Genomic DNA, 14,849 nt, shown 5'->3' on the forward strand with positions numbered 1-14,849 from the left:
TTGTTGCAAACTGATGGTTGCGGAGTTAATTTCCTGGGCTTTGGTCGTGCAGATTGGGAAAATTACTTTTCGTTTTTTTTTTTTTTCATTTCCCGCATTATTTCTCTTGGAAGGCAAGATTCTCAACGGAAAGCAAGAAAGAAAGAAAAAAAAAGATCGTGGTAGAAGACCTTATTATCTTTTAACGTATAATAGCACTAGCAATGATTCTGATAGTTTCAAGAAGCAGCAGAAGGTCTGCTAGAAGTTTACTTAGACGAAGCGTACCCGAGCTAAAATGTGGTATAACTAGAAATTTACATGTGTCGTTATCACTCCTTCAACAGAAACGTCCAAATGACTGGCGTGATATGAACAAACCCTGGAAAAAGATTGATTACGACATGGGAATGAAAAGAAAAATGGACATTTCATATAAACCTTCCAAAATTCTCCATGTATCCAGCGATCCGTTTAATATAGAGTACCTCCATCGAGAGGAAATTGTGTTTAAATTTATGTTGGAGGAATTTGAAGAAAAATGTGAAGAGTTCAACCTGATTAAAGATGTTAATACCTTATATCCTGATTTGGTTGACATTCTCATCAAGGATATCAAAGAAAAGTTTGAGGTAAAGTATAAAGATTTGAATGGGTTAACCAATAATGAAATTCTAACTATGGTTGCAACCTATTATGAGTTACTGAATCAAAACCTTGTTTGGGATGAATTGGAATTTGATAATTCGAAGGTTCAAGAGTTATTTTTGGCCTACAAAGAGTCAGATGGTGAAGCCAGTGCCAATGCTCTAGCAGATAGACTTGGATTGGATGCACGACCAGTCAAAGGTTGGGTTGGTATTTTTGAAACTCTCCAATCCGTGTCATTTGCTGTTGATGGTGTGAAATCCTTCCCTCTTTGTCCTCCAGAATATAAATTTCTCATGGATTTGAAGCAGCTTAGGGATAAGTTGGGTGAAGCAAGAAAATCTCCTCAACCAGACCCATTTGGTGGATTTTTTTCAGCAAAGAAGGGTGAAGATTCAAAGGATTCAAAGGAATCAAAGGACAAGAATAAAAAAGACATTAACCTTACCCTTGAATTGTCACCAAAGCTTATCATACAGTATACTATATTATTTGCTGCTCTTACCTTACTTTTCACTACTTCTGGTTCTAGTGATGCCAATGAAATCACTTTCCAAACTTTTGTTACTGATTATTTGACCAAGAACTTGGTTAAAAAGGTCACTGTTGTGAACAATTCGGTAGTTGAAATTGAATTAAATGATAATGGAATGCAACAAACACATCAACAACAATTGTATTTTACTATTGGTTCTGTTGAATCTTTTGAACGTAACTTACGTGAAGCCCAAGATAAGTATGACATTCCTCCGCAATTGCGTGTTCCTGTCCATTACACCACCAAGGGGAACATGACCAGAGTTTTGATCAACTTTTTGCCAACTATATTGTTCTTGGGTGCTATTTATTGGATGACTAAGAAAGCTGCCTCCTCTATGGGTGGTATGGGTCCAATGGGATTTGGTAAATCTACTGCCAAGAAATTCAATCAAGAAACCGATATCAAGATCAAATTCAAAGATGTTGCTGGTATGGAAGAAGCCAAACAAGAAGTTATGGAATTTGTTAAATTCTTACAAAAACCCGAAAAATACGAGAAATTGGGGGCCAAAATCCCAAGAGGAGCTATTTTATCCGGTCCACCAGGTACTGGTAAAACCTTGTTGGCTAAGGCAACTGCTGGTGAAGCTGGTGTTCCATTCTATTCTGTCTCCGGTTCTGAATTTGTTGAAATGTTCGTTGGTGTAGGTGCCTCAAGAGTTCGTGATTTGTTTAAGACTGCTAGAGAAAATGCTCCTTCGATTGTTTTCGTTGATGAAATTGATGCTATTGGTAAACAACGTTCTAAAGGAAATGCAACTGGTGCTAATGATGAACGTGAAACCACCTTGAATCAATTGTTAGTTGAAATGGATGGGTTTGATACTACTGACCACGTCGTTGTGTTAGCAGGTACCAATAGACCTGATATTTTGGACAAGGCATTAATGAGACCTGGTCGTTTTGACAGACATGTCCACATTGATAATCCAGAATTGCACGGCAGAAAAGAAATTTTTGAGGTTCACTTGAAAAAGATTACTTTGCAAAAGGACATTGACCCTGATTTATCTGGTAGATTGGCTGCATTGACTCCTGGATTCTCTGGTGCTGATATTGCAAATGTTTGTAATGAAGCTGCGTTGATTGCTGCTAGATTCAATGCCGAATCAGTTAGTTTAAGACATTTTGAATTGGCCATTGAAAGAGTGATCGGAGGTGTCGAAAAGAAATCTAAATTGTTGAGTCCTGAAGAGCAAAGGGTTGTTGCTTATCATGAAGCTGGTCATGCTATCTGTGGTTGGTACTTGGAATATGCTGATCCATTGTTGAAAGTGTCAATTATTCCAAGAGGAAGAGGAGCGCTTGGATACGCCCAGTACCTTCCAGCTGATCGCTATTTATTGTCGACTGAACAATTAATGCATAAACTTATTACCCTTTTGGGAGGTAGATGCAGTGAATTTCTTTTCAAGAATCAACAAGGAAATGTTACAAGTGGAGCTAGTGATGACTTTAAGAAAGTCACTCAAATTGCCCAGGCGATGGTGCGTCATTACGGTATGACAAAGAAATTGGGTACCTTATTTTTAGATAATGATGGAAATGACCTTACTAAACCATTCAGCGATGAAACTAATAGGATTATAGATGAAGAAGTTCAAAGAATTGTCGATGAATGTTACCAAAGTTGTTTAGAATTGTTAACAGAGAAATCGAAGGAGGTTGAATTGGTTGCCCAAGAATTATTAAAGAAGGAATACATTACCAGGGAAGATATGATTAGATTGTTAGGAAAGAGACCATTCCCAGAAACCAACGATGTCTTTGATAAATATTTAGATGGTAAACCAGCATTTGGTAAATAATTTTCTTGTAAATAAACGTGAATTATTAAATAATGTAAAAATGAATCGTAGAACAGTCACCTAGTAGTATAGTATGTATAAAGTCGTTCATGGTTAGCATTAACCAATCGAGTTCAAGTTCTAGGGTACTTTTCCTTAATTATGCATACACGTGATTTATATTCACGTGTATCTTATTGTCCTGAACAAACTTCCAGAGAATATTAAAAAAATCGAGAGAGAGAAAAAAAAATCAAACATGAAGACAAGTAAACAAACCACCAACAAAGTACAAACAAAAATGTCGGATATTATTCCTAGTGAAGAACCAGATAAAGATGTTGAATATAAAGGAGATGATATTGAAGAAGATGATTATGAAGAAGAAGTGAATGTTAGTACAAAAAGAGGAAGGAAGAGAAAAGCCGTCAAAGACGAAGAAGAAGATGAAGAAGAAGACGCAGGTGGTGAGTCTGGTGAGGAAGAAGAAGATGAAGAAGAAGAAGAAGAAGATTCAGGAGAGGAAGGAACTGGTGAAGAAGGTGGAAAGAAAAAACGTGGTCGTAAGAAGAAACAAAAGGTTCAATTATATGGAGATGATGTATTTGATGAAGATGGAAATCCAAAATTAATTGAAAATGATGAAGTTGTAATACCACTGGAAGATCCTAAAGGTCTAGAAAAAATAGATGAGTTGGGTTATTTGAAAGGAGATAGAAAATTCCGAATGAAAACATTTAAATTATTAGGTCATGGTGATCGATTATTTATGATTTCTACTGAACCAGCAAGATTAGTGGGATTCCGTGATTCATACTTGTTATTCAAGACGCATCGTACTTTGTTTAAAAAAGTTGCCGATAACGATGAAAAGATGGATTTGATTCAACGTGGTATAATACCAAATTCATATAAAGGTCGTGCAGTAAATTTAGTCACTGCAAGATCAATTTTCAGAGAATTTGGATCCAGGATGATTGAAAATGGTAAAAAAGTAATTGATGATTTTTGGGAACAAAGAGCAATTGATAATGGCGATATTCCAGGTGAATTGGCAGATCCTGATCAATTGTACAAGAATAAGTTGACTAATGTATTAGGTGATGTAAGTGTATTAAGTACTGGTCATGCCACACCACTAACTGCTACTCCAATAGTTAACTATCAAACTGATCCTACTTGGTTGTATCAAATAGCAAAACAAACATCAGATTATAACAACAAGTTATATGAAGTAAGATCAAAGGCTTTTTATAAGGGATATAAGGATGTTTACACAAACTTGAATTTCTATCCTCTAGGAACACAGCCGACTAGATCATTCATTCAAAAAGTCAATGATAAACAGAACGAAAACTTAGTTTTTGATGTTGTTATGGAAAATCAAAATATTGCTAGACCAGTGACGGGTTTATCAAGTATTTCATCTGACATTTTGGATTTGGTGGATGATCCAGAAATAAAACAAGCTATTCTTGAACAACAAGAATACGAAAGAAGTATATACTGATTGTAATTACTTGTTTTATTATCACTATATATTATATTATTTTGTATTACTAGTAAACACGTATAGAAGAAAAAAAAAATTGAAATACTAAGATAACCTATAAAAACAAATTCTAATTGACAGTTGTATTCTCAGCTGGCTTCTCTATTGGATTATCTTTATTGTTAAACGTAACCTCTTCTTCACCAGATTCCAAATCGCTTGTTTCCAAATAGTTAGTATCATCACCACTTGATTTACGTTTCTCCATATGGGCTCTCAACTCAAAATCAACTTTAGTTTTGCGCCTCCCTACGTGAACAGTAATGTCACCTTCTTCAACAACTTCTGCATGTTTCTTGGAATAGGCAACTTCAGCTTTCGCTTCTTTTCCTGAAATTTTATGATTAACTCTAATATGCTTTGCCAAAGTATCGTGTCTGGTGAAGATTCTTGGACCAACACCTGGATTCTGTTTGACACAAACATAGCACTTGAAAAGCTTTTTCTTCTTGGAATGGACAGTTTCTTGATGTCTTATCAATTCGTATTTTCTGGAGAATCTTCTTAAACACAACTTATGTGGTTCCTCAGCTGAAGGTAATTGACATTCATGTACTACATCAGGATCATAGTTTGAAGACTTGGTGGATGGCTTAATGGCTGCTGGTTGTGGTTTTTTAATGATCTTGTGATGGAGTAATTTAACATCTGGTCTAAATTTTCTCTTTTGCCTATTTGCTCCTGACAAGATATCAGCAACATATTTGTCATGGTCTGAAGTATCTGGATTTAATGAAAAGAATGCCTGAGATCGTTGTAATCGTTCTTCAGGTGTGAGATTTTCATCTGGGTTAGGAAGTTCCATGCCTCCATTATTAGGAACAGAACTGTTGGACTTTTGTCTTTTTCTCTTTGCCATTCGTGATTTATTTCTTGACTTCAATACCGATGGTTGTTGAATCTTATTATATGCGAATTTGGAATAGTCATTTATGAACCTCGTATAACATTCATTTAAGTCAAAATTGATCAACGTGAGAAAATGGTACAACACCGGTTTCTTGATCAACAAATTATAAACTTCCCAATAGTTTAAATTCATGAAGACTGTGGATAAAAATCTGATGCAAACCGTGGACACTTCCAAGACTTTATAGCTAGTGGATAATTTGATAAGTATGTCAAAGTTGATATCAATTATGAGATACAATTTACTATTCAAAGGGTTTTCCAAGTCAACAAACTTGGTTAAATTATCAATTAATTCGTTCAACTTTGAATGAAGCGACGATAAATACTTTGAACTGTCAAAGTTCCCATCATATAAAATTGTGGATATCCGATTTAAATGGTTGGCGTACTCAATTATGTTTGAAGGATTAACAGTTAAAAGAATTCCCATTTCCTCATCTTTTGTTAATCCAGATTGTTGTTTCTTGTTTTCTGGTTCAGTAGCATCTATAGTTGCCGGAGGGCTGGGAGTGGGTATATTTTCGCCAACAATATTTGGATTATCTGTTTGTTGATCACTGCCAGTAGAATTAAGTTTCACAGGGGAAGTGGCAGGGCTCTTTTCTATCTTAACAGTGACTTGTTCTTCATCGTCCTTAGTGTCACCAAATGATACATTTGAAGTAGTAGTAGTTGGAGGAGTCTCCATTGTTATTAAAATAGCTAGGAATAAAAGGGGGGGTGAGGTTGTAAAAGGAAAAAGGAATACTTTAATCAGTATTTTTTTTTTGGTTGTTAAATTACTTGAGAAAAAAAAAATTGAAAAGAAAAAAAAAATTTGTTTTTCTCGTTAAATCGTCACACCTATTTTTTTTTTGTATTTTACTTTTGGCAACAAAATGATGGTCATATTTGCAGGAGGTACGTATTCACACAGAAGGTGTTATCAAATAGAAATGCTCAAGTAATAGAGGTTGTATATTTAATCTTATCAAATATGCAAGTTTGTACGCACTGTATTTTTTTTTTAATGTCATTAGTTCTATCAAGAAGATTTTTTGATCTTTAAACTATTGGTGTTCATTGGTTGTTTGTTGCCCTCCTTGATCGAGTTTTTATTTTTGGTTACAATCTGCACGACTTTTTTTTAATTTTTTTTTTTTTTCTTCCATTTTTTTTTTGCAACCAGTAAGTGCAAACTCAGTAAAAATATTAATTTAATGAGCAATATACATTCTTACTATACAATCATCAAAGAAACAAAAAATAAAGAATACAAGAACTAAATAAAGTATCTATATACATTGCTAACCCCTATTCGTTACTGCTTTGGGTTTTCGCTATTGGATGTACCTTCTTGAAGATGCGGAATCTGGATTGGATTAGGGTGAATCGGGGTTGATGCCACATTGATTGGCGTGGTACCGTATGGTGGGGAATTGACAATTTCTCTAGGTGAAGGTAACATGGTTCCAGATCTCACAGGAGGTGGACTTTGGGCTGGAAACGAAACGGAAGTAGTAACACCAGTTGCATCTTGCGGTTGTAATGGTTGTGGTTGAGATTGTGCTTGGGGTTGGGGTTGAGATTCGCTCTGAGGAATAGCAACCTGTGAGTTATTGGGCTGACTTCCAGCAATCGCATAAGCACGTTGTTGACCTTTATTGAGACGATGAGTTTGTGGAAACAAATTCAGTCGACGATGTTGGAGATACGATGGGATAGGAGCCGGTCTACCATATCTAATAGGATGTGAATACAGAATTTGTTGAGGTGGTGCAACTTGTGTCGCAGCAGTAACTTGTGTTGAGTGCTCTTGAAAATCATGTTGTTTGGTGACTAACTGATCGGGATCAATAATCTCGACATTTTCTTTTGCATAGTTAACTGCCATCTTGTTCTCTTTACCGGTGATACCATGCTTTCTTCGAATATGTCTAGCCAATGAGTCATGTCTTGGATAACTTTGAACCTTGGCTCCATTTTTTGCACAATAAATGCATTTGTAAATTTTCTTCTTTGTTGCGTGCACAAACTCTTGATGTCTCAATAACTCGTTTTTACCGTAAAAAATCTTCATACACTCTGCCATCGTGTTCGGATCCGTCAAATGACATTGGTGAATGACTCCACTCTTTTGTTTCTTGGTCTTTTCTTCATTAGTTTGTTCTTGGTACGCATTGGACGAACTTCCTACTGCTGGTGGGGTTGCAGTAGAAGAAATGTTCAGTTGTGGACTATCAAAATTAGACACATATTCAGACTGTTGGTGTTGTTGTGGCTGAAGTTGAAGCTGTGGTTGTGGTTGTGGTTGTGGTTGTGATTGAGGTTGTGATTGAGGTTGTGGTGGCGGAGGCTGCGACTTTTGTTGTGACGATCCTATTGCTATTGGTACACCAGATGACAAACCCGGAGGTTGATATTGATCTGGTTTTGAAAATTGGTAATTCTTAGGAATACTAAAGGTGGATGTTGTTGGTGAGCTTCTAGTATCAGGAGATCCAGAAATACTACTCAATGAAGTTGGAGATTGTTGATCACTGCGCAACTTGCTAATGGATGGAAGAACGTTATCTGCCAGTCCCCTATAGTTAGCTATTGGGTTTACCATTGGAATTGATGTATTAACAGAGCCACTACGTGCAATAGATTCCGAGGACGGTTGTTGTTGTTGTTGAGACATTGGTTGTCGCTCCATATGACCTGGAGAAGCAGATTCGCTAGCAATTGGTGGAATTCTAATATTTTCCGAGTTTCTTCCAACTAGTTGCAGATCATTATCTGTATTTGGAACTTGGATGCGTTGATATGGAGAATTTGCATATTGTTGGTGTATTGGAATTGGAAGTGCACTAGGTAATTGTTGTTGTGACATTCCTTGCACAGAAATGTTTGAACCTTTAGTTGGGCCAGAAATTTCAGTTCGTGGAGGAATTCCTGAAGCTAAATGTACTGATTGGTATCCTGTATTTGGAGATATTGAAGCGAGTTGTGGAGACTGGTTGTTTCCAAAGATTGGTTGTTGATTATGTGGTTGAGGATAATTTCTAGCATTTGGTAAAAATGTAGTCAATGGTGGTGGCACATCACGAGATGCTTCAGAATTAGCATTATTGCGCAGACTAGTCGATGCCATTATTGAACCGGAAGATATCTGTGGTTGTTGTAATGACGTCTGTCCTTGATTATATGGTAAAGGAATACCTGGAGTATTAAGCTCTGTTTTGGCTCGCTTGTCTTTACTTTCATAGTCAGACGTTTCACTAATGGTTCTACTAAGTTCAACTGGGGTTGCTCTTCCAGTGTCTCTGCCTGTTGTATTTGCTTCTGATTTTGGTTTTCTTCCTCTTTTGCGCTTAGTTTGTGTTGCCCCACTGTAGTTCTTCAAGGTTATATCAATGTATGGTGTAATTTTAACCTTATTGAATTTATCATTTTCGATGCGGCCATTAAACGAATGGTACGAATAATTATAAAATGGATAAGGATAAGGATACTGTAAACCTTGTAACATATTATCATTCAAGTACGTATCAGGTGGCCTGATTATTGGGCCAAAGGAAGTATTGATAATTTCAAATTTCAATAGGACCAAAAAGTCAACCATACTAGGGTTTATAAAAACAAGGTGCACCATTTCCCAATAATATAGTTGGTAAATTAGTTCAACCGTATACTTTGTAATTTGTGAAGCTAGAGACAAATTAAAATAAGTCTTTGAGAATCTTATCAAGGAGTCAAAATTATCTATCAATATTTTTGACAAGTAATTATTTGGGTATGTCAAGTCTGTTGATTTAGGATGAGGTAGGAATTGACGGTTTTTGAATTTTCTATTTGAAGAACCGGTTGAGTCATAAACGTAGTTGTCGTGCTTCAGGATGGGTAATGATGTGGTTAGTTCAGCTAGGGATGCTTCAATACTGATCCTTGTATTATCGTCTAATTGACTTTCGTCCAATAAAAGGTATAGCAATTCCTGCAATTTCGCGGAATATTGTACAACTTGTTCATTATATGCAATGTTTGATATGACCAATCTTGAGTTGTGGGGATGTAACTTCATTAACTCCAGTACAATTGGATCTTCGTTATCGGTTGGAACCTCATTATTATTATAGTAGGGTAAAGACCGAGGGATTTCTTTAAGAATACGTTTAAGAAGTTCTATTCAGAAAAAAAAAGTGTTAGTATATCAAAAGTTCATTAACTACTAGTTCAAATTAAAATAGACTGAGAACATACCATTTGGGTGAAAATCAATGTTGATACTGTTGGTATTCTGAAGAAAAAGACATGAATAGTTAGTACATTGAATATAAGATCATATTGTGATTATAGCCACAACAATAATGTAAAAGAAAAAAATTAACCGAAAGATAATTACCCAAGGGAAAAATGCAACAAATTACAATACTAAAAATAAAAAAACCGCATAAAATGACCTGGGAAAACCCTGCTGAGTTTTATCTTCGTGATATCATATAAATACATACGCTAACTTGATGTTCTTGTGTCAAATCGTTCGACATGGTATATATGACTTAATACTGGTTTCGCCAAACGAATTCTATCCTAATAGGAATGGTTGATATGAGTGTGAGAGTGATTAAAGAAGTGGGTTGTAAATTTTTTTGACCTCCAAAATTTTTCTTTAATTCTTTTTTTTTTTTCTCATTCTTTTATTTTCTCACTCTCTTTTCTTTGGTGAATCAAATATCACTTTTGTGCAACATCGTTTTCATTTTTTCTTTAAAGAAAAAAAGCGGCACTGGACCGAAGTACACGACTTCTTAGGAACATTTTGCAAGAAATAAAAATAAAACATTTATGTACATAAACTGACTGATTGGTTTGTTCTTTATTTATATTAATAACCTCTATACAAATATATTACCTCCGATATTCTGTTGAATTTCGTATTCATTTACAAGTGGTGTTTCCAACGGAACAGGTTCATCAGTATTACCATTAACTGACTTGAGATAAGATTGGGCATTCAAAACTTCTCCATCTTCATCCTCTACTGTAAGTGTTTCGGCATCGCTTCTAATAATGTTTTCGATGAGTCTAGTGCTCCCATCTGTTTTGAATAATCTGGCGTATACCTTGTCAACATCTTCACCTAAATATTTTAAGACGGGTTTGAAAACCAATTCGTAAACGTCGTCACCCCATAAGTTATCCAAATGTTCATGATTGTCAACTGGATGAGCGGTTGTAGTCTTCTCTGGTAATTGACTTTTCATAACATCAATATCAACCAAAGAATCTGTGGTTCCATAAATCAAATGAATTGGAACTTTTATATTCTTCAACGGATAAGTAATTGGATTAAGGCCGGATGTTCCCGGTTTTGAATCGTGATACATTTGGAAATTCTTGCTAGACATCACCTGAAACCAATGAACAACACATTTGACACTAGTTGTTGAATATAAATGAGCATAGCTACTCAACTTTTGGAGTTTTGTAATATTCTTAGCTTTCCAATTGAACAACATATAGTTGGCAATATCAATCAGAGTGTCAAACAAAGGTGGGTACATGATTTTTTGCCAAAAGATACAAGATGGCATCAAAACGCGTCGACTGAATAAAAGATAAACAACATTTGGAGAAGACTTTAATAACACATCCAACACTCTTGAGAATAAACCATGTGGGGTAGTGGCTGGGGAAATAGCAATTAATTGATCAATCTTCTTGGTTAAATCTGAATGAACACTAACACTTGCAAATGCCTGGGCACTTCCTTGACTAAAACCAATATAAGTCAACTTTTCATTTCCAGTTTCTTGCAAGATATAGTCAATGGTATTTGGAATGTCAAACAATGCAAACTCATCAATAGAAAAATCCCAGTATGCCGTAGAACCCAAATTATGGCGCAAATGTTTTTGACTGTACTTGTTACCACGATTGTTTCCTAACCACACATCGTATCCCAAATCGTACAAAATAAATGGCAAATTTTGATACTTGTCAATCATGGTTACCCAAATCTCACTACACATCAATAACCCATGATGTAAATACACCACTTTTCCATTAGATGGTCTGTTTTTGCCCACAATTCTGTGTATTGTTAACAAATAATCATCGTCAGTCTTGACTATTCTGCTTTCAATATCGTACCCAAATAATTTGACCATCTGTTCTATGTTCTCTGCGTTTAATAATTCAATCATTAAATCATAATTCTTCTTTGTAAACTTGTTGGTAACATCCGATTTGATGTACAGATATTTAATATTCTCTTCTTCATTCACATCGATTTGTTTAGATTTAGTAATCAAAGTAATGGGATTTCTGGTGAATTTGTAAAATTGTTTGGTCATGAACGTGCAAAAGTCAATGAACCCACTTGGTAATAAAGTAGTTATCAAAGTTATAACAAATTCAAGCCATGCCAAATAGAACGATACGATGACCAATGGCCAGTCAGATAAGCTTAATCTTCCAATAAGTGGGATCGTCATTATTCAATAGAAAAAAAATAAATGTCTGAATATCTATAGTGAAAGATCTTTTTCAAAATGGGAAATGAACGGTTTTGTTTAAATTTATATAAAAAGCAAAAAGCAAATTGACAAAAAAAAAAAAAAGAAAATACTTTAGACTTGAAGTATTTAATTAATTTCCATTGATGTTGCTATTCCCTCGTTCCAAGAAGTTCACTTTAATTTTTTTTTTTTTTGCTTTTCCCTCTTAGTTGCCTCGTTTACTAATGGCGCCTATGATAATTTTTTATTTTGCTAATGACAAATAAACCTTGCAGAAAATACTCAATTTTATGTTAACACTGCCTGTATGAATGACAGATTTAACCAATCCTAAATTGTTCCAGTTGATATGTTTGCCCATAGAAAGATAATACTTCAATCAATTCACATAGCCGTGAAAGCCAGAAAAACTTAACCGATTATGTAATCGGATAAAGAAGAATAATGAAATCGGATTAAGCCTCAAAGTAAAATCATAAAATAAAGTCACTCATGTAATCCTCCCCACATGCTAGAGAATCCGTTCTTTTTTTTTTGGCTGTATCACTATAGTATGTTTGTAATAGCAATATGCGAGTGGATATTTAACCACTTGAATTGTCTTTCCTTCATTGGTTACAACTTTTCATTATAGCTCTGGTCCAATCTAGTGTGTGTGTTTTGGTGTGAAACTCAATCATTACACAAAAAAGTGATGCTTATGCACCGCGGCTCTCACGCTTAAATTTTTGTTTTTTTCCAATATCAAGAAACAATTTTGCAGTAATGCCTGAAGAATTGGCTTAACAAGCTATAGATGCTACTGAATGATTGTGATTCATATGAACTATAAATACACGTTAGATTTTGTTTTAATCTCATATAATTCACAATTTTTTTAACCTCTGTTATTATTATCAACAACAACGTTTATCACTGATGCAATTGCCAAATTACACCGGGTGGGAAACTGTTTCCTATGTCCAAATATTTGTTTTCTTTATCTTCTTGATTGAATTTATTATTTCTATTATTTTTAAACTTAAAAAAAGAAATGAATTGAAACCCATGCTACCATTCTTTATTCTCTTTGGTTTATTTCTTTTGCTTAAAGTGGCTGGTGGTATCCTTGCTTTAGTTTTTATGCACCAACAGAACTTCCAATTAAGTTTATTTATTCCAACATACGTCTTTGATACTGTTAGTTTGGGTTTTATAACCAGATCAATTAGTTCATTAATTCAACATATGTTCAATCAACAGGGTGGTTTGCATAATGGAAGGTCCCCACCAATTCCTAATGTAGAATATAAAGCTAATGATATTGAAAACCAGAGTGAAGAAATTCATACTAACTTTGCAAAAAAATTCTGGCCATTTAAGTTGGTTACAATTGTTTTGATAGTAGCAGTTATTTTGAGTATTTATGGGACTTCAGAAGCATCGGAAACAAACCCACCATCATCAGTTGGAACTTTTCTTAGAACCTCGTCAATTTTATTCTTGGTTGGTGTTATATTAATGATTGCAATTTTAGTTTTCATGCTATCCATCGGAGACAAGTTTAACATCATCGCCAAGTTGTTAATTTCAGGTTTAGTAATTTTAATCGTTAGATGTGCATATTCTATTATGACTACGTTTCATGGTATCAATTTTGAAGAACCAAGTAAGTATATGATATTATTTGGAGACTATAAATATTATACATTCATGGGTTTGATGATTGAAGGTTTAGCTGCCATTTGTATTTTGATTGCATATTGGCACTGGTAATAACATGTGTATTTTATATTAGCCTATTTCTCTTTTTTTTTTTTGGTGTTGTTGTTTCCGTATAAACTATATATACATCTCTGCATCATTCAATCTTTAATAAAATCATCGCCTGCATTTGGTCTTTCACGTGGACCCCAATTCTTATAGCTGCCTGATTTCCTAAAACACTCTCTGCAATTGCATCCAGGTTCATGTCGAGAATTCCTTCTATGTAGCATATAGGCACCTCCGATAAGTGCCACCGCACCGATACCTAACCAAGACTTGTATGCTCCTCGAGGGATTTGATTATTAGTAGCTGCCATTTGTGTTTGTGAAAAACTTTGAACTTGATTTAAATTCTTGCTCTTTTTGTATATTTTTTTGGTAGTTGAAAGGAAGTATGGGTCTATTTATATGACAGAATAGATTTAGGGGTTGGCTTGATAATGGAAACTTTAATTGTGTGTTATCTTTTAAAATTATATATACAAGAAGATATTTAGCAATAAAGAGGGGAACAATGAGAACAATAAAAATATACATATACACATACCCTATTTACAAGTTCATTGTGGGGGAGTGCACCACATCAATTTCCAAAGTAGTCATTCTTTGTAATCACTATTGCTTTTTGGATCATTGGCAGTATCTCTTCGAGTATCCTTGCCATATTTTCTATAGTAGTATTCTCTTTCACATTCGGCTCTATATTCCAATCTACGAACACACTCAGGACATTGACAAGCATAATGATGATGATGGTTTCTAAACCAAAATGGGCCATCGTGGTGATGGTTATGGCCACCAGCAAAAACCGTACCTAAAAAGAAAGCACCACCTAATAAGAATAACCCACCAAATCCAAAACAAGGACCTCCTCGATAGTAATGACGATACATTGTGAAATATTGTAGAATTAATTGAATCAATTGAATAATGAAATGTTGTACGTCTGTCTGTTTAAGGGAAAGTGAAGAAAAATTGAAACCTTTTTATAGCCGATAAGTTTTTCATTTTTGTGGAATGGTATTTTTTTTTTTTGCATCATAATGTATGAAGCAAAATTAGATATTATATTTTGCCACTCAATTTTACAAGTCTCCTTAATCTCCACATTATAGTTTGAAGATTTTGGAATTATTGATGAAGATAAAAGGCTGTTCTACATTAACACCGTATTTACACGGACACGGAATAAATCAATTG

The 14,849-nt window shown here is 34.8% G+C and overlaps 7 protein-coding genes across 7 annotated transcripts; 3 read left to right on the forward strand and 4 right to left on the reverse strand. All coding sequences in view use genetic code 12, as the record gives it.

Annotated features, from left to right (window-relative positions):
* Nucleotides 1–203: 203 nt before the first annotated feature.
* Nucleotides 204–2,975, forward strand: CTRG_01134 (m-AAA protease subunit; the record flags this gene model as incomplete). The annotated part of the gene is made up of 1 exon (XM_002546783.1): nt 204–2,975. The coding sequence occupies one exon, from the start codon at nt 204–206 to the stop codon at nt 2,973–2,975; it is 2,772 nt and encodes a 923-aa protein (XP_002546829.1).
* Nucleotides 2,976–3,213: 238 nt separating this feature from the next.
* Nucleotides 3,214–4,464, forward strand: NPL6 (Npl6p; the record flags this gene model as incomplete). The annotated part of the gene is made up of 1 exon (XM_002546784.1): nt 3,214–4,464. One exon carries the CDS (start codon nt 3,214–3,216, stop codon nt 4,462–4,464), a length of 1,251 nt encoding a protein of 416 aa, XP_002546830.1.
* Nucleotides 4,465–4,576: 112 nt separating this feature from the next.
* Nucleotides 4,577–6,106, reverse strand: FGR15 (Fgr15p; the record flags this gene model as incomplete). Its single annotated transcript, XM_002546785.1, has 1 exon — nt 4,577–6,106. The coding sequence occupies one exon, from the start codon at nt 6,104–6,106 to the stop codon at nt 4,577–4,579; it is 1,530 nt and encodes a 509-aa protein (XP_002546831.1).
* Nucleotides 6,107–6,718: 612 nt separating this feature from the next.
* Nucleotides 6,719–9,463, reverse strand: CTRG_01137 (uncharacterized protein; the record flags this gene model as incomplete). The annotated part of the gene is made up of 1 exon (XM_002546786.1): nt 6,719–9,463. The coding sequence occupies one exon, from the start codon at nt 9,461–9,463 to the stop codon at nt 6,719–6,721; it is 2,745 nt and encodes a 914-aa protein (XP_002546832.1).
* An 814-nt stretch (nt 9,464–10,277) lies between these two features.
* CTRG_01138 (uncharacterized protein) lies at nt 10,278–11,879 on the reverse strand (the record flags this gene model as incomplete). The annotated part of the gene is made up of 1 exon (XM_002546787.1): nt 10,278–11,879. The coding sequence occupies one exon, from the start codon at nt 11,877–11,879 to the stop codon at nt 10,278–10,280; it is 1,602 nt and encodes a 533-aa protein (XP_002546833.1).
* A 942-nt stretch (nt 11,880–12,821) lies between these two features.
* Nucleotides 12,822–13,658, forward strand: CTRG_01139 (uncharacterized protein; the record flags this gene model as incomplete). The annotated part of the gene is made up of 1 exon (XM_002546788.1): nt 12,822–13,658. One exon carries the CDS (start codon nt 12,822–12,824, stop codon nt 13,656–13,658), a length of 837 nt encoding a protein of 278 aa, XP_002546834.1.
* A 590-nt stretch (nt 13,659–14,248) lies between these two features.
* CTRG_01140 (uncharacterized protein) lies at nt 14,249–14,542 on the reverse strand (the record flags this gene model as incomplete). The annotated part of the gene is made up of 1 exon (XM_002546789.1): nt 14,249–14,542. One exon carries the CDS (start codon nt 14,540–14,542, stop codon nt 14,249–14,251), a length of 294 nt encoding a protein of 97 aa, XP_002546835.1.
* Nucleotides 14,543–14,849: the final 307 nt, after the last annotated feature.

The sequence above is a fragment of the Candida tropicalis genome (assembly GCF_000006335.3).
Source record: "Candida tropicalis MYA-3404 genomic scaffold supercont3.2, whole genome shotgun sequence".
NCBI classification, from domain to species: Eukaryota; Fungi; Ascomycota; class Pichiomycetes; order Serinales; family Debaryomycetaceae; genus Candida; species Candida tropicalis.